The sequence below is a fragment of the Lynx rufus genome, unplaced genomic scaffold (assembly GCF_022079265.1).
Source record: "Lynx rufus isolate CCGP_SWC_20201006 ecotype Redwood Valley unplaced genomic scaffold, mLynRuf1.p SCAF_6, whole genome shotgun sequence".
NCBI lineage: Eukaryota > Metazoa > Chordata > Mammalia > Carnivora > Felidae > Lynx > Lynx rufus.
In genome coordinates, this window is record NW_025814878.1 from 82,403,986 (window position 1) to 82,427,119 (window position 23,134).

The 23,134-nt window shown below is 34.0% G+C and overlaps 1 protein-coding gene across 1 annotated transcript in view; it reads right to left on the reverse strand.

Moving 5' to 3' along the window:
* FAM135A (family with sequence similarity 135 member A) overlaps positions 1 to 23,134 on the reverse strand; it is a 119,796-nt gene that overhangs the window by 29,857 nt on the left and 66,805 nt on the right. Inside the window, exon 12 of the mRNA XM_047102780.1 lies at positions 22,225 to 22,380. Within this exon, the coding sequence (XP_046958736.1) occupies positions 22,225 to 22,380 (156 nt within the window). The remainder of the gene's footprint in view (positions 1 to 22,224; positions 22,381 to 23,134) is intronic.

Consider the following 23,134-nt stretch of genomic DNA (forward strand, 5'->3'; position numbering starts at 1 on the left):
GAATTGTAAATGGAATTGTTTTCTTAATTTCTCTTTCTGCTATTTTGCTATTAGTGTATGGAGATGCAATAGATTTCTATATATTAATTTTTGTCTCCTGTGATTTTACTGAATTCATTTATTACTTGTAATAGTTTTTTGGTAGAAAAACTCTTTAGAGTTTTCTTTAAAAAATTTTTTTTTTTTTTTTTACATCTATTCACTTCTGAGAGACAGAGTGTGAGCGAGGGAGAGACAGAGAGAGGAAGACACAGAATCCGAAGCAGACTCCAGGCTCTGAGCTGTCAGCACAGAGCCCAATGCGGGGCTCAAACCCATAAACCATGAGATCATGACCTGAGCCAAAGTTGGACGCTCAACTGACTGAGCCGCTGAGGGGACCCTAGAATTTTCTTTATATATTATTATGTCATTGGCAAATAGTGACAGATTTACTTCTTCACTACCACTTTGAATGCCTTTTATTTCCTTTTCTTGTCTGATAGTTATGGCCAGGACTTCCTGTATGATGTTTAATAAAAATGGGGAGAGTTGATATCCTTGTCTTGTTCCTGATCATAGAGGAAAAGCTTTCAGTTTTTCACTACTCAGTATGATATTAGCTGTGTTTTTTTTTAATATGTCACCTTTATTATGTTCAGGTATGTTCTCTCTAACCCACTTTGTTGAGAGTTTTCATCATGCATGGATGTTATATTTTGTTAAATGCTTTTTCTATGTCTGTTAAGATTATTTGGTTTTTATCCTCTGTCTTGTTAAAGTGATATATCACACTGATTGACTTATGAATATTGAACCATTCTTGCATCCCTGGAATAAATCCCAGGGACAGCAGTGACTGATACTGTTAGTGTATTGTTAAATTTGGTTTGCTAATATTTTGCTGAGGATTTTTGCAAGTATGTTCTTTAGGAATACTGGCCTTTAGTTTTCTTTCTTTATAGTGTCTTTGGTTTTGGTATCAGAGTAATACTGGCCTCACAGAAGGAGTCTGGAAATTCTTCTATTTTCTGGAATAGTTGGAGAAAAATAGCTATTAACTCTGTGTTAGATTTGTGGTAGAATTCCTGTGAAGCCTGGATTTTTATTTGTTGGGAGTTTTTTAATTACTGATTCAATTTCATTACTACTGATGGATCTGTTCAAATTTTCTATTTCTTCCTGATTCAGTTATGGAAAATCTAAGAATCTACCCATTTCTTTTAGGTTGTCCAATTTGTTGGCATATAGTTTTTCATAGTTCTGTTATAATCCTTTGTATTTCTATGGTATTGGTTGTTATTTCTCCTGTTTCATTTCTGATTTTATTTACTTGAGTCCTTTTTTCTTTATGAGTCTAGCTAAAGGTTTATTAATTTTATTTTTTCAAAGAACCAGCTCTCGATTTCATTGGTCTTTTCTATTACTTTTTAGTCTCAATTTATTTTCACTCTATTATTTCTACTTCTACTATCTCTGGATTTCTTTTTCTAGTTCCTCTTGGTATAAGGTTAGAATGTACAATTGCGCCAAGAAGGATAAAATACCTAGGAATAAATTTAACCAAGAGATCAAAGACTTGTACTCTGAAAACTATAGTAACTGATGAAAGAAACTGAAGAAAATACAAACAAATGGAAAGCTATTCCATGCTCATGGATGGGAAGAATTAATATTGTTAAAATGTCCATACTACTGAGAGCAATTGATAGATTCAATGCAATTCCTATTAAAATAGCAACAGTTTTTTCCACAGAACTAAAACAAACATCCTAAATTTGTATGGAACCACAACAGATCCCCAATAGCCAAAGCAATGTTGAGAAAGAACAAAACTGCGGATACCACAATCCCAGATTTCAAGATATGCTACAAACCTAGAGTAGTTGAAACTGTATGGCACTGGTATAAAAATAGACACACAGATCAACAGAATAGGATAGAGAGCCCAGAAATAAACCCAATCTTATACTGCCAATCTATGACAAAAGAGGCAAAAATATACAATGGGAAAAAACAGTCTCTTTAATAAATGGTGCTGGGAAAACTGGACAGCTACATGCAAGAAGATAAATTTGGGCCATGTGCTTACAACAAACACAAAGGTAAAATAAAGTCCTAAATGTGAGAACTGAAACCGTGAAACTCCTAAAAATACAGGCAGTAATTTCTTGGGACATTGGCTTTAGCAACACATTTAAAATATGTCTCCTTAAGCCAGGGAAACAAAAGCAAAATTAAACTTTTGGGACTACATCAAACTAAAAAACTTTTGCACAGTGAAGGAAACCATCAATGAAACAAAAAGGCAACCTATTAAATCGAAGAAGATATTTGCAAATAATATATCTAATAAAGGGTTAATATCCAAAAATACAAAGAACCTACACAATTTAAAACACACAAAAACCCAAATAATGCAATTAAAAATGTGCAGAGGACCTGAACAGACATTTTTCCAAAGAAAATATACAGATGGCCAAGAGACACATGAAAAGATACTCAACATCACTAATCATTAGGGAAATGCCAATGAAAACCACAATGAACTACTACCTCACACCAATCCAAATAGCTAGTATCTAAAAGCCAAGTATTAGAGAGGATATGAAGAAAAGATAACCCTTGTATACTGATGGTAGAAATTTAAGTTGGTACAACCACTGTGGAAATTAGTATAACCACTACTGGGTAGTGGACTTTACCCAAAGAAAATGAAAACAATAATTCAAAAAGATATATTCACCCCTATGTTTATTGCAGCATTATTTACATTAGCCAAGATATGGAAGCAATTAAAGCATCCATCCACAGGTAAATGAGTAAAGAAGATGTGGGATATATATATAATGAAATACTACTTAGCCATAAAAAGAATGAAACCTTGCCACTTGCAACAACATGGATGGACCTAGAGAGTATTATGCCATGAAGTAAGTCAGAGAAAGACAAATACCATATGATTTCACTTACTGTGGGATCTAAAAGACAAAACAAAAAAAACATAAACAGACTCATCAATACAGAGAATTGGTAGTGGCCAGAGAGGATGGGGTTCAAGGGATGAACTAAATAGGTGAAGGGGATTAAGAGGCACAAACTTCCAGTTATAAAATAAATTAAGACATGGAGTTGAAAAGTATGTCATAGGGAATGTAGTCAATAATATTGTAATAACAGTATATGGTGACAGATGGAGACTACACTTATCAATGTTGAGCAGTGAGTAATGTATAGAATTGTCAAGTCACTATGTTGTACACCTGAAACTAATATAACACTGTATGTCAACTACACCTCCATGATAAAATTTTTTTAAATGGTGCTGGAACAACTTAATAGACTAACTAAAAAAAAATGGATCTTGGGGCATCAATTGGTAGAGCATGCAACTCTCAGTCATGACGTTCTGAGTTCAAGCCTCACATGGGGCATGGAGCCTACTTAAAAAAAAAAAAAAAGAGATAGAAAATGGATATTGACCTCTACCTTAAATCACGTTCAAAAGTTAATTCAAGACAGACAATGGACTTTAATGTAAAAGATGTATTTCTAATACACCTAGAGGCAAACAAAGGATAGTATTTTCATGACCTTGGGATAGGCAAAAATTTCTTAGGGCACAAAAATCACCAAAATCAAAAAAAAAAAAAAAAAAAAAGAGAGACTGGGTTTAAACAAGTATTTTCATCTACATGTATTATCAACAAAATGAAAATACAAGCCCCAGACTAAAGAAAAAATTTTAATACATATATTTGACAATGTACTTATAACAAGAATATATAAATACTCCTAAATAGGTAAACAATAAAAAACAACCTAATTTAACACTATACAAAACTGAATTCAAAATAAAAAATCTCATTATTATTAGTCATCAGAGAAATGCAAAATAAAACCATACTGAAATACTTCACACCTATTGTTGTGGCTAAAATCAAAGACTGAAAATACCAAATAATGCAAGGATTGAGCAACTGGAACTCTCATATATTGATGGTGGAGTATAAAACTGTATGGCTGTTTTGGAAAAAATGATTAGCAGTTTTCATAAAGTTAAAGATAAATCTACTCTAAGATCACACAATTCCATTCCTATATATTTATATAACTGAAATAAAAACCTACGTTCACAAAAAGAATTGTTAGTTTCTTTATTCATAATAGCCAAAAAATGAAAACAAATAACAGGACAACAGATATTGAATACTGCGCAGCAACAACAACAAAAAAAAGAATGAACTACTGATATACACACAGCATGAATCAATCTAAAAATGGGTGAAGCAAGTCAGATGCAGAAAGAGTACATATTGTATTACTGAATCTATAGGTCTTTAAGTATAGATAAAATTAAACTGTGGTTATAGAAATCAGAAGAGGGATTGCTTATGGGATGTGGGAACAAAATGAAAAGCAGCACAAGGTAATTTCCTGAAATAACAGAAATGTCCTATATATTGACTGGTGTGTTAGTGAACAGATTTGTCAAAACTCATTTGATCATACACTTGAAATTTGTGCATTTCACTGGTTTAAACTTGACTTCAATAAAATAAAAATAAACCCTCACTACTTGATGTAATACATATATTCTAACATTTGGTAGACTGTCACAATAAAATCCATGTTCTACTCTTCTCATATCCTCATCTATCTGTTGGATGTGTAGTTTATACAATCTATTGTGTTTCACTGACACTGGGAGTTGGTCTACTGGCCTCTGTCACTTCAATCAATGGCAAACATGAGTTGCTGAGTCTCCTAGATCATATAACTCTTACCTCTCTAGAACCTTTAAGTTCTCAAGAACACTGAGTTCAACTCAATCATAATCCTCACTTTTGTCCAAGTGTTTTGAGATATAGCCCCTTTTGGATCCATGTATAATAATGCCTTCATAGGAAATTTTATCCCAAGTCATTTGTGCAATACTAATTTTTTTTCATTAGTTTCATAGTTTCATAAATTTGTGATCACTATAACAATATTTTGTGTTGGTTTTTAGAAAATCTTTACAAAGTTTGTTTAAACTGATATTCAACACTTGCCAGTGTAAAGTTCAATCCCAGCAATAATGACTAATATGTGTACATATCTTTGACTCCCTTTTTTACTGATCTTATCAGGTAACCTGTAAAATCATTTAAAACACTGTCATGGCCTAAGGTGTTTTAAGCTAACAAGCCTTCTCTAAACAGTCTCTAAATAGTGATAAGAACTTTAGTGATCTATTCCCTGAGCATTTTGTTTTGGAATGCTCTTTAAAGTCATTTAAGAAACTCTATCTTTCACTTGCCACCATGTTTCATACAACCTTAATCTCTGACTTTATTTCCTTTTATATTGAAGACAATAAATTTTTTCTCTTACTTTATGTTCAAAATAAAGTTGAGAGAGCACTCAATAATATGTTTATAAGGGCTTAAATAGAAAGTAAATCTTTCTTTTTTTACAGGATACCTTTGTTTGGGAGAGGGGAACCTCACCTTACATTAAAAGCATATGTGACAATATTGATTAGAGATAATAAAATTAATTCCTTTTCATGTTTTTCTCCAGTTAAGTGGTTAAACAGAAGAGGCAGAGATTATATTTTATGCCTGGTTTTAAAAAATATGTTACCAATGATAATTCAAGAAGCTTGTATTAGTATTTATAAAATTTAGATCTCTTGAATGTAAAGTTTCTGTGCTAATAAGCCTCTATGAGGACTATATATATTATGTATATATACATACACACACAGACATATATTCATACATATATACACAGACATACATACATAGATATTAGGAATGAAAATCTAACTCTAACATAGATATATACATTAAGGAAATTTAAATTAAAAAACCCATTTTTCCCTTGCTATGTGGATTTTCTCCAACTGTATGTAATAAATGAATGATTCCAAGAAAATTTTATTGGTAGGACTCATAACGATAACACTTTCTTTCAATTAAAAAAAGGGTTAAGTTATATTGTTTAAAAATTTTACTATGAAAATAACTGCTGAATATATTGGCCTTAATTTATAAGACCCTTTTATTAAAAAAATTAGTTTAGGACTTTTTTTCCTGTCCTGATGCCCTGTGTATAAAGAGATACTATCAAGAGAGTAAAAAAGGCAATCCATGAATAGAAGAAAACATTTGAAAATAATATGTCTGATAATGGTCTAGTTTCCAGAATATATAAAGAACTCCTGAAACTCAATTAACACTTCTTTGAATACACATTTCTCAAATATACAAATGGCCAACAAGCACACAAAAAGATACTCAGTATCATTAGTCATTAGTGAAATGCCAATCAAAGCCACAATGAAATACCACTGTGCAACCCAGTAGGTTGGCCACAATAAAAATAACAAATCTTGCCCTACTCAAGATTTAAAAGAGCCCCAGACATGGAAAGCAAAGGTAGCAGCACTATCAACAATAGCCCAATTATGAAAAGAGCCCAAATGTTTACTGAATGATGAATGGATAACGAAGATTAGTATACATATACAATGGAATATTACTCGGAGAAATAATATTACTCTTTTCAAAATGAAGGAAATCTTGCCATTTGCAACAACGTGGATGGAACTGGAAGGTATTAAGCTAAGTGAAATAAGTCAGTCAGAGAAAGATAAATATCATATGATTTCACTCATATGTGGAATTTAAGAAACAAAACAGATGAACATAGGGGAAGGGAAGGGAAAATAAGAGAAAAACAGAGAGGAAGGCAAACCATAAGAGACTCTTAAACACAGAGAACAAACTGAGGGTTGCTGGAGGGGTGTTAGGTGGGGAGATGGGTTAGTTGGGGGATGGACATTGAGGAGGGCACTTGTTGGGATGAGCACTGGGTATTTTATGTAAGTGATGAATCACTAAATTCTACTCCTGAAACCATTATTACACTATTAACTAACTTGGATTTAAATAACATTTTTAAAAAAAGGGAATGTAGGACTGATATATGCTACAACATGAATGAATGAAGCGAAAGAAACCAAACACAAAAGTCATATATTGCACGATTACCTTTATATGAAACATCCAGAATGAATAAATCAGACTAGTGTTCACTAGAGAACGGGGGGAGAAGGAAATGCGGAGGGACTGTTTAATGGGTATGGGGTTTCCTTTTGGGGTGTTTAAACTGTATTGTAATCAGGCAGAGGTGATGGCTGTACAATATTGTGAATGTATTAAATGCTACTAAATTGTACATGTGACATGGTTATGTAAATTTTATGTAAAAAAAGAAAACTAAACTAATCTAAACCCATCTCTTCAAAAATTCAGTCTCAGACAAGAGTTACCTATAGCCATTATATTACATATAACCTATGCTTTTGACTGTTCTCTTTTTGTGGTGCTGTCAATAAATGATGCTTTGATTTTCTAGCTATTATATCATCTGTGGTATGTTTAGTGTTCCACAGGATTTTTTATAATCCCAGGGAATAAATGCAAATGGCGCTTTCTCTTTACATCAACTGGGAAAAAAATACAAAATCATATTTTGCATTAGAAAGTGATCACTGAAAATTATGTTTGAGACTGTGTTCTTTTTATTTTTAAAATATGAATAGCATAGCACACCAGCATCAGAATGAATGGTATTCCAAAGTTACAAGTCTGAACTATTTTGTTTGAAGTCTTAATTTACCTCATTTTTGATATTTTAAAAATGCATGCGAAACAGATGAAACATAAAAATATCAGATCTGCATCTACTGCAAGGGTTTGCATCTCCTCTCTATCATGTACAAGCTGTGTGACTTTGGCCAAGTTATTTCATTTTTCTAAATTCTTTTGTAAAATGAGTATCATAAAGTATTTACTTTATGGCATTTTGATTAAATTAGTTAACATTTGTAAGGCAATTCATGTCTGGAAGATAATAATTGTTATACATACTTTGTTAAGTAAAAATACATGAATAAATTATTATGGTCCTGAACATTCTACGGAGAAAAAAAAAAAACAACCCAAACTTTACATTTCTAAGAGCACAACAATGTATTCTATCTAACCAGAAAGAAAAAATAGCTCCTTCTCTCTCCAATTTTAAGATGAATCCTTTGGCTTCTAGTCATTGGTTATGGGAGAATCACTAAATATGCAACTACAAGGTAGAAGAGATGTTACTCAAAGAAAATAGGGTTATGGGAGCAAAGGTGGGCACAACTCTGAATAAAACATAGATGCCAAACAGGGCACAGAAATTTGCATATGAGGATGTCCAATGAAGATTTCTTTAAAAAATATTATTTTAAAGACTACTTTTTTAGAGCAGTTTTAGGTTCACACTAAAATTGACAGGAGGGGCGCCTGGGTGGCTCAAGTTGGTTAAGTGTCCAACTCTTGATTTCAGTTCAAGTCATGACCTCATGGTTCCGGAGATCAAGCCCTGCTTTGGGCTCTACAGTGGAGAGCCCAAAGTGGAGCCTGCTTGGGCTTCTCTCTCTCCCTCTCTCTCTCTGATCCTCCCCTGTTCACGCTTGCTCACATGTGTATGCACGCTCTCTCCCTCTCTCCCAAAATAAATAAACTTAAACAAATTCAGAGGAATATACAGAGATCAATGAAAATTCTTAAAACTTCCCTAATTCTGACAATTGTATACTTTGAAATACTATTTTACGAAGGCTTATAAAGCAAATTATTTTCATTTTACAGTCTAAGGAAAGGCTCGTTAAATGAAGAGTTTAAATGAGTACTAGCAAAGAATATTAAGTAATCAAACAGCAAAAACATTACATCAACTTGGATTTCTTTGCTTTAGGTTAGGATCATAAATATCAGTGCATATTGAGTAAAGCCATGTTTACCACATGTTCTGCTTCCACACAAGATTACTAAGCTCAAAATTATTTTCTTCTTGACCAAGGAATTCTTTCCCATTTTCTGCACCTCCATAAGACATACTTCATTAATCCAAAAATATATAAAACAAGGTTAAATCCGCTTTGGTATCCTATTTGATAGGGTTGCACCAGACACACTTAAATTGAAAAATTATTTGTTGCTTACCCAAAATTCAGATGTAACTAGGCATCCTATATTTTTATTTGCTATATCTGGCAATTCTACAAAACAGGACATTGAAATACAAATAATTTTTTTAGTGTAAGTATTTCCCAAACACTGCATACTAAAAGTTATTCATTGCTTACCTAAATTAAAATTTAATCAGGTACTCTGTATTTTATCTGTCAACTCAAGGTATTTATTTAGTAGGACAGAAGTAAAGATTTATTCAAGTTGTCCCTGAAAGAATGCCAGATCAACTGTTATTCTGTCTTACTTCAGCAGCCCTAACAAGAGCTTGTTCAGGGCAGAATACAAGTCTGCAATGCTAGGACAAAGTACAAAGCACACAACATGGCTCTCCACACCTGTAAATGGCATATGTTGATCTCAACACTGGACTTAACAATTCTAGGCACAAGCTACAATACACATTAAATATGGCATCTCTGATGGTATAATGGGAAGCACTGTAACCCAAGAGGCATCTTTGGAAGCACTAGCAATAAAGATCAGTGAAACTGTTGAGGAAATAAACTGGTGAAAATAAGTTCTCCAAAAACACTGTTGAAAGACAATTCTTCAGGGTCTCTTACATTTCTAAGTCTTGTGAGCAGAAACATTGACTGTCCTTGTTACAGACTATCTTTTCAAGGATGTTTGTATTGAGAATAGCCTAGGAAGACAGAGATACGTCTTCCTCAGGAGCAAAGAGCAGATTTGCTCACAGCCTTGGTAGATAAAGATTCCCTTTGGAGTAAATAGCATGCATGCCCATGTCCATTACAAAATGGGACATGTACTGCAAATGTGGGACCCCTATGCATCAATAAATGTATGCTAGGTTACAGGTTACCTTATGTGCTTGTAAGTCCTTTACAGATCTCAGATTCTTTATAGTTCTTGACACATAGAAACTTCATTATAATTTATTGATTTTCGATTTATTTTTTTGCTTTTTATAAGTTATCTTCCTTGATAATTCCATTTCTCAGTTTAAAATGACAAAGACATCTTTCACTTGATATTAAATACCTTTAACCTTTTTTCTCAGCTATACTGACTCAGGTATATCTGACATACCACATGCAACATACATGTTTAAGGAGTACAAGGTATTGATTTGATGCACTTATATACTGCAAGATGATTACCACCTTAAGCATTAGCTAACACATCCATCATGTCACGTAATTACCATTTCTTTTTTGTGGTAAGAACATTTAGGATCCATTCTCTTCCCAACTTTCAGGTATACAGTACAGTGCTGTTAACTAAAACACCATGATATAAATTAGATCCCCAGAAATTGTTTATCTTATAACTGGAAGTCTGTACCCTTTAAACAGTAGCTCCCTATTTCACACCACCCTTCCACTGCTGGTAATCACCATTCTATTATGTTTCTATGAGTTCAGCTTTTTTAGAATCTACATGTAAGTGATATCATACAGTACTTGGTTTTCCCTGACTTGTTTCTCTTAGTGTAATGCCCTCAGGGTCCATCTGTGTTGTTGCAAATGGAAGGATGTCCTTTCTAATAATTGAATAATATTCCATTGTATATACAGGTTTCTCCCACTATCTAAAAACAGAGGATTCTAGTGAAAACTTCGAGTTTTTAAAAACATTTTTTTAACATTTACTTTTGAGAGACAGAGACAGAGACAAAGAGAGAGAGAGAGAGAGACAGAGAGAGAGAGAGAGAGCGAACGATAACATACGGGGGAGGGGCAGAGAAAGAGGGAGACACAGAATCTGAAGCAGGTTCCAGGCTCTGAGCTGTCAGCACAGAGCCCGATGTGGGGCTGGAACTCTCACAAACCGTAAGATCATGACTGAGGTGAAGTCAGATGCTTAACCAACTGAGCCACCCAGGCACCCCCCGACTATGAAACCTTTCTTAAGCTGAATTGGCATAAAGTAAGAAAGCAATGACAATTTCATAAATGGTCATAAAACCATTTCATAAAACCAACAATCTTCTTGGTATTTCTTCTGGTTAGCAAAAACAGGTAACTAGTGGAGGTCTTTCACAAAAGCAAAGTGATAGTATGGGAAACCTAAATTTACCACATCTTCTTTATCCAGTCATCCATTAACGGACACTTAGGTTATTTCCATGTCTTGGCTATTATGAATAATGCTACAATAAACATGGGAGTGCAGGTATCTCTTCGAGATCCTGTTTTCTTTTCCGTTGGATATGTACCTGGAAGTGATATTGCTAGTCCATATGGTAGTTCTATTTTTAAGACTTTAAGAAACTTCCACACTGTTTTGCCATAGTGTCTGCACCAATTTACATACACACCAACAGTGCACAAGGGTTTCCTTTTTATCAGATCCTTGCTAACACTTGTTATCTCTTGACTTTTTATAACAGCCATTCTAACAAGTATGAGGTGATGACTCACTGCGATTTTGATTTGCACTTTCCTAATGATCAGTGACACTGAGCATCTTTTCATGTACCCATTGGTTATTTGCATGTCTGTATAAATGGCTCTTCAGTGCCTCTGCATTTTTTAATCAGTTTTTTTTTAAATTGAGTTGCGGGAGTTCTTCATATATTTTAAATATTAAGCTCATCATATACATGACTTGCAAATATTTTCTCGATTAACTAAGTTGCCTTTTCATTTTGTTGACGGTTTCCATTGCTGTGTAGAAGCTTCTTAGTTTGATGTAGTCCCACTTATTTACCTATGCCTTTGCTTTTGGTGTCAAATCCAAAATATCACTGCCAAAACCAATGTCAGGGAGCTTTTTCCCTGTTTTCCTCTAGGGGTTTTATAGTCTCAGGTGTTAGGTTGAAGTCTTTAGTCCATTTTGAGCTAATTTTTGTGAATGGTTTTAGGTAGGGGTCCAATTTCATTCTTCTACATGTGGTTACTCGGTTTTCCCAGCACCTCTTATTGAAGACACCATTCCCCATTGAGTATAGTTGGCTCTTTTGTCAAATATAAGTTGGCCATATATGCAAAAGTTTGTTTCTAGGCTCTTGATTTGGTTCCATTTGTCTATTTGCCTATTTTTATGCCAGTACCATGCTGTTTTGATTATTCCAGCTTTTTCCTTTTTATCAGATCCTTGCTAACACTTGTTATCTCTTGACTTTTTATAACAGCCATTCTAACAGGAAATGTGAAGCCTTCAGCTTTGCTCTTCTTTCACAGTCTTGCTTTGGTTATTTAGGGTCTTTTGTGGTTCCATATAAATTTTAGAACTGTGATTTTCTATTTCCGTGAAAAATACTCTTGGAATTTCGATAAGGATTGAACTGAAACTATAGATGGATATTTAACCATATTAATTCTGATCAATGAACATGGAATATCTTTCCATTTGTGTTTCTGTCATTTTCTTTCATCAAAGTCTTGTAGTTTTCAGTAACAGATCTTATAGCTTCTGGTTAAATTTATTCCTAAGTATTTTCTTATTTTTGATGCTATTGTGAATGGGACTCTTCTCTTTATTTCTTTTTCAAGTATTTCACTGTTAGTGTACAGAATGCAACTAAGTTTTATATATTGATTTTGTATCCCAAAACTTTACTGAATTTGTTGATTAATACCAACAGTTTTTTGATGAAGTCATAAGCATTTTTTAATATATAAAATCATATCATCTGCAACCAGAAGCAATTTTACTTCCTTTTTTTTTAAATGTTTATTTTGAGAGAGAGTGTGAGTGGGGGAGGGGCAGAAAGAGAGAGAGAAGGAGAGAGGGACTCCTAAGCAGGCTCCACATTGATGTCAGTGCAAAGCCAGATGTGGGGCTCAATCTCACGAACCACAAGGTCATGACCTGAGCTAAAATCAAGAGTCAGAAGCTGAAATGACAAAGCCACCGAAGCACCCCTACTTCTTCCATTCTGATTTGGATGTCTTTTATTGCTTTTTATTGTCTAATTGCTTAATGAGGACTTCCAGTACTTTGTTGAATAGCAGTGATGAAAATGGGCACCCTTGTCCTGTTCATGATAGTAAAGGAAAAGGTTTCAACTTTTTACCCTTGGGTATAATGTCAGCTGTGGGCTTGTCATATTACTATTATGTTGAGGTACATTCCTTCTATATCTAGTTGAGAGTTTTTATCATAAAAGAATATTGTATTTTGCCACATACTTTTTCTGCATCTATTGAGAGGATCATGTAATTTTAATCTTTCATTCTATTAATGTGGTATGTCACATTTATTTACTTGTGTGTACTGAAGCATCCTTGCATCCCAGGGATAAATCCCATGTGATCATGGTGTATGATCCTTTTAATCTGTTCAGTTCAGTTTGCTAATATTATGTTAAGAATTTTTGCATCTACATTCATCAAGGATATTGGATTGTTGTTTACTTCTCTTGTATTCTCTTTATCTGGCTTTAGTATTAGGCTAATGTTGGCATTGTAAAAAAGTTTGGAAGTGTTCTTTTTTGATTTTTTTGGGAAGAATTTGAGAAAGATTAGCTTTAATCCTTTACATATTTGGTAGAATTCACTAGTGAAGCCATCTTTTCCTAGACTTCTCTTTGATGAGTAATTGTTGGTTAACGATTGAATCTCTTTACTCATCCAATTTGTTGGTTTATAATTGTTCATAATCCTTTGTATTTCTGTGGTTATCAGTTGCACTCTATCTTCTTTCATTTTATATTATAAATTATTTTCTCAGTCTAGCTAAAAGTGTTGAGCTTATCTTTTCCAAACAAAGAAACAAACAAACCTTGTTCTTAGTTTTGTTGATTTTTCCTATTGTTTTTTGGTCTTATTTCTGTTATAATCTTTGTTAATTCCTTCCTTCTGCTAACTTTGGGCTTAAGTTTGTTCTTTTTCTAGTTCCCTGATATGTAAATTTAGGTTATTTATTTGAGATTTTTGGCCCATTGGTTATTTAGGAGTGCTGTTTTACATCCACATATTTGTGATTTTTCCAGATTTCCTTCTGTTAATTGATTTCTAGTTTCACACTGTTGTGATTTAAAGATACTTGGTATGATTTCAATCTTTTAAAATTTGCTAAGAATCTTCCATGTACACCTGAGAAAAAAGTGTATTCTGCTGCTGTTGGATCAAGTATTTTATGTATATTTGTTAGGTACATTTGGTCTGAAGTATGGTTCAAGCCCAATGTTTCCTCATTGATTTTCTATCTGGATGATCTATCCATTGTTGAAAGTGGGGTAATGAAGTCCCCTACTATTACTGTATTGTTTTCTATTTCTCCCTTCAGATCTGTTAGTATCTGCTTAGTATATTTAGGTGCTCCAATGCTGGGTGCATATATACTTAAAATGGTTAGATCTTCTTGAAGAACTGACCTCTTTATCATTATATAATGACCTTCTTTATCTCATTTTCATTGTTTTTTAAAAAAAATTATTAATGTTGATTCACTTTTTGAGAGACAGAGACAGAGACAGAGACAAGCGCGAGCAGGGCAGCGGCAGGGAAAGAGGGAGACACAGAATCTGAAGCAGGCTCCAGGCTCTGACCTGTCAGCACAGAGCCCGACGCGGAGCTCCAACCCACGAACCAGGAGATCATGACCTGAGCCAAAGTTGGATGCTCAATCGACTGAGCCACCTAGTTGCCCGTCTCTTATTATCATTTTGACTTAAAGTCTATTTTGTGTGATATAAGTACAACTAACCTTAAAAAAACAAGTATAGCTATCCTTATTCTTAGGTTTCTGCTTGCATTGAATGTCTTTCTCCATTGCTTCACTTTGAGCCCATGTGTGTCCTTAAAGCTGAAGTGAGTCTCTCGTAGGCAGCATATAGTTGGTTCTTTTTTTGTCTACTCAGCCACTCTATGACTTTTGATTGGAGAATTCAATCCATTTACATTTAGAGTACTGATATGTAAGGATTAATTAATGCCATTTCAGCAGTTGTTTTCTGGCTGTTTTGTAGCTCTCTTCTTCCAGTCTTTGTTTTTCCTAACAATCCACTGATTGTAGATTACAATCTTCTCTTTTCTTGCAACTTTCAATATTATCTCTTTGATTTTGATTTTTGACAGTTTTATTATAGTGTGTTGGAGGGGATCTCCCTAGATTTAGTTGGTTTGGTGGTGACCTATGAGCTTTATGTACTTGGATATCCAAATGTCTTCCCATGTTTGGGACACTCTCAGTAATTATTTCTTCAAATAGGCTTTCTGTTCCCTTCTCCCTCTCTTTTTCTTCTGGAGCTTGAATAATTACAAATTATTACTTTTGCTGGTATCTCATAGATCAGGAAGCCTTTCTTCACTCTTTTTCATTCTTTTTTTCTTTGCTCTCCTCTGACTGGAATTTCAAGTTCCTATCTTTTATCACAGATTCTTTTTTTCTGTTTGGCTTATTCTGTCGTGAATGCTCTCTACTGCATTTATCATTTCATTCACCAAATTCTTCAGCTCCAGAATTTGCTTTTGATTTTTTTTTTTAATGATTTCTATCTCTTTGTTAATCTTCTCATTTTGTGCACAGCTTTCTTAATCTTGTTGAATTATCTTTCTGTGTTTTCTTGCAGCTGAGTTTCCTTAAAATGGCTACTTTGAATTCTTTATTGGGTAAATTTCTGATCTCCCTGTTTTTGGGTTCGGTTACTGGAGGATTATGATCCTTTGGTGATGTCATTTTCCCCTGATGTTTCATGTTCCTTGGAGTTTTGCTTTTCTACCTTAACATTTGAAGTAGCAGTCACCTCCTCCAGTATTTACTGTCTTCGGGGCAGAAATATTTCCTCAGTCTTGACAGGGATTCTGAGGTTTTCTCAGACTTTCTATGGATATACCTGCTCTATATTTCTTGCTCCCTCTTTGGCAAATTTTTTAATATTGTATTCCTTCTCTCCTTCCTGCAACATATCAGGCTGAGTGCTGACTGCCTATCTTTTATTACTCAAATGTGATGCCACAGCTCATTTACGGTCTTTTCCTGGCCTGCAGCTACAGATCTGCCAAAGTTTACTTTTGTCACTGCCTTCAGCAGCGCACAAAGGGAGCCAGATGCAGAGTAGAAGGGAGGGTGTGGGTGAGGCATATGGAATGGTGGAGGTACCCATGGCCAGTTGGAGGGATCCATAGCCGAGGCTGTCCAAGTAGCTCATGAGCAAACTTTTAACGGAGTTTGTGATGTAGTGAGAAGTATGAGTCCCTTTAATGCTTTCTGAGAGACCCATCTGCCACTCTCCCAGTCTCTTTCCACTTTACCCCCCAAGTCATGGAACTCCTGATTTAGAACTCTAGATGGGATGAGAGAGAGAGAGAGAGAGAGAGAGAGAGAGAAAGCGAGAGAGCAAGAGAGAGAGAGAGAGAGAGAGGAGCCACTTTGGCAATGTCCTGCACAGCTAGGGAAGCTGGGTACTCAACTCATCCATTCTTCTTTTTCTCTGCATGAAAAATCACAGGCCAAGAAGGGTTCTCTTAGACCTAAGCTGTGCTATTTTGGGCGAGGGATGATATATTTAAAGACAAGCTATTCCTCTTGCTAGAATTCTAATGCATCCAAACTTGTACTTTTTTTTTTTTTTGCCAATGGAATACTGGAACTTCTCTTCTGGAAATATGAACTTCTGCAAAGGTTCTCTCAACCCTGGGTAACTATCTAAATCTAATTCCCCAGGGGTTCCCAGACTGTAGCCACGAGCATCAAGAGCTGGTAAACAGGCCACTGCAGGGTCAAGACTGAAATCCTTCCGCTTATTATCCAATGCACAGGTGGGTGAGATGCCTCCAGGGTTCCTTAGTATATGGTATTAGATCCCACAGCTCCCACAGTCACTTTTGTTCATGGATAGATGCTAAATTTTTGTTGTTGTGGGTGGGACAAAAACAAAAGACATTTTATACTGCCATGATGCTGATATTACTGCCTTTCATCTTTTTATGTAATATGGGGTACTGGAATCATTCATACATAATAGTCTCTATGCTTTAATGTGAATGTGTATGGCACGTAACCACAAAATTCTACCAGTCTGGTTGACTTAATTTTCCAAGATTCAGGAAATCTGTCCTTTCTGAATCTTGATATCACATAACATGGTAGAACAAATGTTAAACTAATTCATTACATTGTTCTTATCAAGTATAGAATTACATTTCCTCTTTTTAGTCCAACTCTTTCTTTGCCTCATTATTTGCTTTCACTCCAACAAGAGATTCCATATCATACGTTCACTTCTGTAACTTAGTTCAATTGCACTGTTTCTGAATACATTATCAGACAGCCTATACACTTTATTACAGCCAATTCTGTCCCAGTACAAACAATGAATGACCTTTGGACTACTTCGGTTACTGTAGGCTTAGCAATGTATTCTCAGAATACTGATAAACTTTATGAACAAAGTTCCTATTTAACTGCATAAATGGGAATCAAAGGACATAATATACCACCATTTCCAGTTTTTGTGATATACATCAGAGCAGGGCATGACAGGGCAAGGATTATTATTCCTGGTTAAGTAACATTAGGGCACTTTCTCTCTGTGTCTTAATTACCTTTCCTTGATTCTTTTAGGAGTTAAATAGGCCATTTTTTATTATCTAGAATGGAGTGAGAAAAACGAAGCTCTAGGAAAAATTTCAGTTTATCTTTGACATTTTAGTTTTCCATAAACCCAATTTTATCTTGGCCTTCCTTCTTTGCTCCCTTTTTTCAAAGTTGCATTCATCAGCTTCTCTACTGGCTTACCTTCTTGTTCTTATTCTACCCAGGACAACCCCAACCTCATAAAATATTATGCTACAAAGTTGCCTCTGATCCTTGCTATAATTCCCTTCTCTATCTTGAGAGGCAGTATGTCAAACGGTAAGGAACACAGGCTATTGAACCATATTGCTTGGGTCTGAATCCCATCTCTGCCACTTACTACCTGGTATCAACAAATAAGACACATTTATAACCATAATGGGAGATTTTACCACACTTTTCTTGGTAGTTGATAGCACTAGCAGCCATAAATTCATGAAGAATATGAAAAATTTGAACAAAATGATCTATAAACTTAACCCAGCATATTTTACACTTAACCCAGCAATCTGATGAATACACATTCCTAGTATAAAGCAAGTCTCCAAGAATACTGAAATACTGAAATCACAGACTTTTCTAACCACAATGAAGATAAACTAGAAATCAACAACAAAAAGGCAACCAGGAAATCAATACATTTGGAAACAAAGAAACACAGCCTTGGAAATACAGGCTCTTTAGTTAGCAAGAGATGGAGATGTGGTCAGATAACCTCAGGCTGTGTGGGATTTTTATAAGGATATAAAGTAAGGACATCCAAGGAAGTGACTCTGTAGCCAAACAGCCAGTTCTTATGAAACTGAAATGCTGTTCATTGCCATTTAGCAAATAACACCTAGACTAATATCCTAGTATCACTCTAGTAGCAGTTCAGAAACCAGTGTTTGTTCTTTCCATTTCTCCATTCTCACGTTCCTCTCTATCTCTGACACTCTCCCTGCTTTGCTTTTGATCCTTTTTACTTTCATCCCTATCTTGTAATAAATGGTTTATTCATGGCTTCTATTGTCTCATGACTTTTGTCTATGACCTTCTCTTGGTTTCTGCCACTGTTTAGTAACTGGGTCTCTTCTTTTGTGTCCCATGTTTGAATTATTCAAGACAAATGATCTGAATACTTTATTCAGTCATTCATCTAATAGAAAATGCTCCAAATCAGCAGAGTTAATGCAGCAGCCACCTTCAAAAATTACCAGTCTTCTCTATGTTCACACTGTAGATGACTACCTTTGGTCTAAGTGCCAACCTCTAATTCAAATTGCAGGGTCACTTGATACAAAATATGGCAATTTTTGGACAAGAACGGTCTCTGGTCCCTTATTTCAGAAGACTATGGGCAGGCACTCAATTTCTTGGATTTCTGAGCAAGGCAAAAATAACAACTGCTAAATATAGGACAACATATCTAGTGTATTCTTTAAAATGGTTTTGTTTACCTATAGTGCTTTAAATCAAAGATTTCCCAACCAAATTATTATTGGTATGCTGCATAATTTCCCATTTGGGGTAGTGTGTGTGTATAAAGTCCTATCATTGACTAGTCCTATGGAGTCCTGTCATTGACTAGTAAATTGTTTATGTTTATATCCAGAAAAAGAAGGAATAGATGTATTTATTATTTTTATAAACCATTTTATATACTAATGAGAAAAAAACTTCTAAACAACCCTGAATCAAAGAATAAACTGCTCACAAAATTTAGAAAATACTGAGAACCAAAGGATAAAAAGAACATATTAAAAACTTGTACTAAAGCAGTACTTAGGGAAAAACTTATCAACTTAAATGTATAAAGCAGAAAAAAAGAAATGCTATAATCAATAAGCTAAACATCTACTTATAGAAGCTTTAAAAAGCAAAATAAACCTTTAGAAAGTAAGAGGAACTACTAAAGTCAAAAGGAAAACTAATAAAACCCAAAACAAAACACACGAGACAATTAACATCAAGTTAGTTCTTTGAAAAAACTAGTAAAATGACACTTCTGATGGGACCAGTCAAGAAAAAAAGAATAAAGGCACAAATAACTGACAACAAAAATAAAACAGAAAAACACTACAGATACTTAAGATGTTAAAAAAAATAATTGAAGGATACTATGAATTATTTGGTGCCAATAAATTAATAAATTTAGACAGAACAAACTCCTTAAAAAACGTAATTTACCAAAACTGATTGACAAAGAAATAAAATATAGTATATTTCCACTATTACTATATCACCTGAATCTAACCATAAGGAAACATAATACACATAATACAAACCCAAACTGAACAATGGTCTACAAAACTAGCCAAAACTCTTTATGAAAGACAAAGAAAATACAAGGAACTATTCCAGATTAAATGAGTCTAAAGAATTTAAATGGTCATGAAAACTGAATGCAATGTGTGATTCTGAGTTTGATCCTGGAAAAGGGGAAAAGTCAGGCAGGACATTATTAAGACAAACAATAAAATATCAAATGAGTTTTGCATTAGATATCAATATTGTATCAATATTAAATTTCATAAAGTTGATCACTGTCCTATGGTTAAGTAAGAAAGTATTTTTGTTCTTAGTCAATATGCCCTTAAGTATTTATGGATAAAAGAACATGATGCGTCTAAAAAACAAATGATCCAGGAAAAAAAAATCCGTGTGTGTGTGTGTGTGTATAACCTATCTATAAAAAGAAGGAATGATAAACATGACAAAATTGTAACTTGTGATTCTGATGAAGAGTATATAGGATTATTCTGTACTATTTTAGTAACTCTTCTGTAAATTCTCTATTATATTTTATAAGCTTTATGACTTTGCTTTTCATATTTGTCTTCAATCCACCTTAAACTGAATTTTACATAGTATTTTTTTTCCACATGAATACCTAATTGTCCCAACACCATTTATTGAAAATCTCAACTTTTCTTGAAATCTTGAGGTTTCTCTATATGTTGCTCTGGATATATTATGTCCAAGTATGGATACGTCTATATCTGGCCTTTCTCTTCTGTTCCATTTACACTAAAATTAAGACCTCTAATTTACCAAAAGACAGCACAAAGATAATGGGGAAAAAAAAACAATGACACAAGAGAAGATTTATTTACAAAACATGTAACAAAGGCCAATACATAGAAAAGTATTCCAAATCAAGATGAAAAAGAAAGGTAATCCTATAGAAAAATGATTAAACAATTTGAACAGGTACTTTACAAACAGGAAATCTACATAGCCAATAGTCATACAAAATAGTGCTCAACCTCACAGGTCATCAGAGAAATGCAAATTAAAACTACAATGGTATCAGACTGGCAAAATTTAAAGTCTGCCAAAAATCAAGAGGTGTGGGGTGTATGTGGAATAACAAGAGCTCTCATCAAGTGTTAGTGGCAGTGAAAACTGGCACCACTTTGGAAAATAGTGTGGCATTTGCTTGTAAATAACTGACGTTATACAGATCCTATGACATAGCAATTTCCCTTACAAGTAAATAATTCAGAGAAACTATCATGCCAGGAAGTATGTACAAGAATGTTCATAGTAGCTTGGTTTGTAATAGCTACAAGTTAGGAGTAATCCAAATGTCCATCAGCAGAATGGATACACATACTGTGGGTATATGCAAATAAAATACATCACACCAATGAAAATGAACAGTTATAGCTACTGGTAAAAACATGGATTAATCTCACAAACACAATCTTGAGTGAAAGAAGATATAAAAGAATATACACTGTATCATCTCATTTATATAGAATTCAATAACATAGGCTGAATAACATGACAGAATGAAACAACTTGTATTATTTAGAATGTGTACACAGATGGTAAAACTAAAAGAAGTGATGAACTCCTTATCAGAAAAGACAAGATGGTGATTATTTCTAAATGTCAGGGAGAGAAGAGAAATTGGAAAAAACACACAAGGCACTGCTGTGGTATTCTCAATTTTCTATTTCTTGGTCTGGGTGAGAGTTAAAAGGATATGTGCCTTTAATTAATTGTTAAAATGTGCATGTTTTATGTACTTTTCTAATTTTGATAATATGTTTTATAATTAAGAAAAGAAAAAGGAAAAAAAGAAAACACGGTGTTTTCAAGGACCTACTAGTAAGTAGGTCAGGAAAATTAATGTGTGTACAGAGCATACAAAGAGATAAGATTGGAAAAGTAGTCAGATATTTCATATATCAAAGCCTCTTGATAAGCTATACAATAAAATTGTACAAAAATTTCTGCACAAGGTCCATAGTAAGCCTACAGCAAACATGTGTGTCTAGATTACTACCCCCTGACTTTCCAAGTTTGTAATACACATTCCTAAATGAGGCAAAAGGAGGAAAAGCCGGAGAAAGAGTCTAGATTAGTTTAAGATGGCTCTCTTGTTCCTGATTTCTGTTTCTAATGAGACCTGACTAATACCTGTTCTTGGGTTCCAGTGGCTAGCCTGTATCATATAGTTTTCTATTTTAGTTACACTTAGATGATTTTTCTTATTGGCAAGAGTTGTAACTGAGACAAATCATGTGATTAACTGTATTGTTTTATTATTAACTTAAGAAATCAAACAATAACACAACAGTAAATGTCTCTTTTCTAATTTATCAACATAAGGGTAAAAATCAGGTTTTTTATTCATAATGAAATTCAAAGATAATTAATACTGATCAAAATGTTCTAACATCACTTTTCTTTAACTTACCCTCAAAGTATGGTGCTCTTGTGCCAATAAAAGTCTTAGTTCTTCATGTAGTGTTATAACTTCCAGAAACTGACCCCATAAAGCCATGAGAAGGGAACAAAGTTGTGCAAGATTCATATTTATAAGTTCTGCCAGTTCATCAGGATTTTCTATTTTCTGAAATGACAAGAAAAAAACTTCACTGCTTCCTGAGACTTACTATATCTAAATATAATGTTATTGGAACATCAATACAAAGGCAAATTTTTAGTTTTAAAAAGTGTGTGTGTGTGCACGCGCTCATATGTATAGAGACCAAGTGAGCAATGACTTTTTAAAAAAATTTGACAGTTACTACAGCAACTTAATTGATATTTCAATATCTGAGATATCTTGTTACCAAAATAATGTCAAATATAGTTTAAAGTTACACATAGGATTCTAAAGAGCATGATCAACCCAAACACTAAAATCTTGAGAATTTTAAACGTAAGTACAAATCATGATGAAAGTTATAGAAGTGTTAGAAGATAATGAAATCTTAAGATTTTTTCCTCCAATCTGCTAACTGAAGTACTTAGAAAATCTGCAACTCCTCAGAAAGAACAGAGATACTTTCTAAAGTACTAACTGCTTTTCCTTCATCCTAAGTTTCTAAGTTTTATTTTGCCCTTGGTAGTCCTTCTATAGTCATCAAACACTTCTTTCTCTTTTCTAACAATTCATTTACCCACTGTTTATTGAGCACATTTTAAATACTAGGGCCCACATTCCAATCTACATCAAAGATTAACAGGAGAAGCTCAGTTTAGTAAGGAAACAAAAGTGGATAACCAATTTTACTATGCTGTTATGAGGGTTCTAATAGTGGTATTAAATTGTCCCATTTATTTAAATATTCACCTAAACTCATGATAAAAGTTAAAAGTAA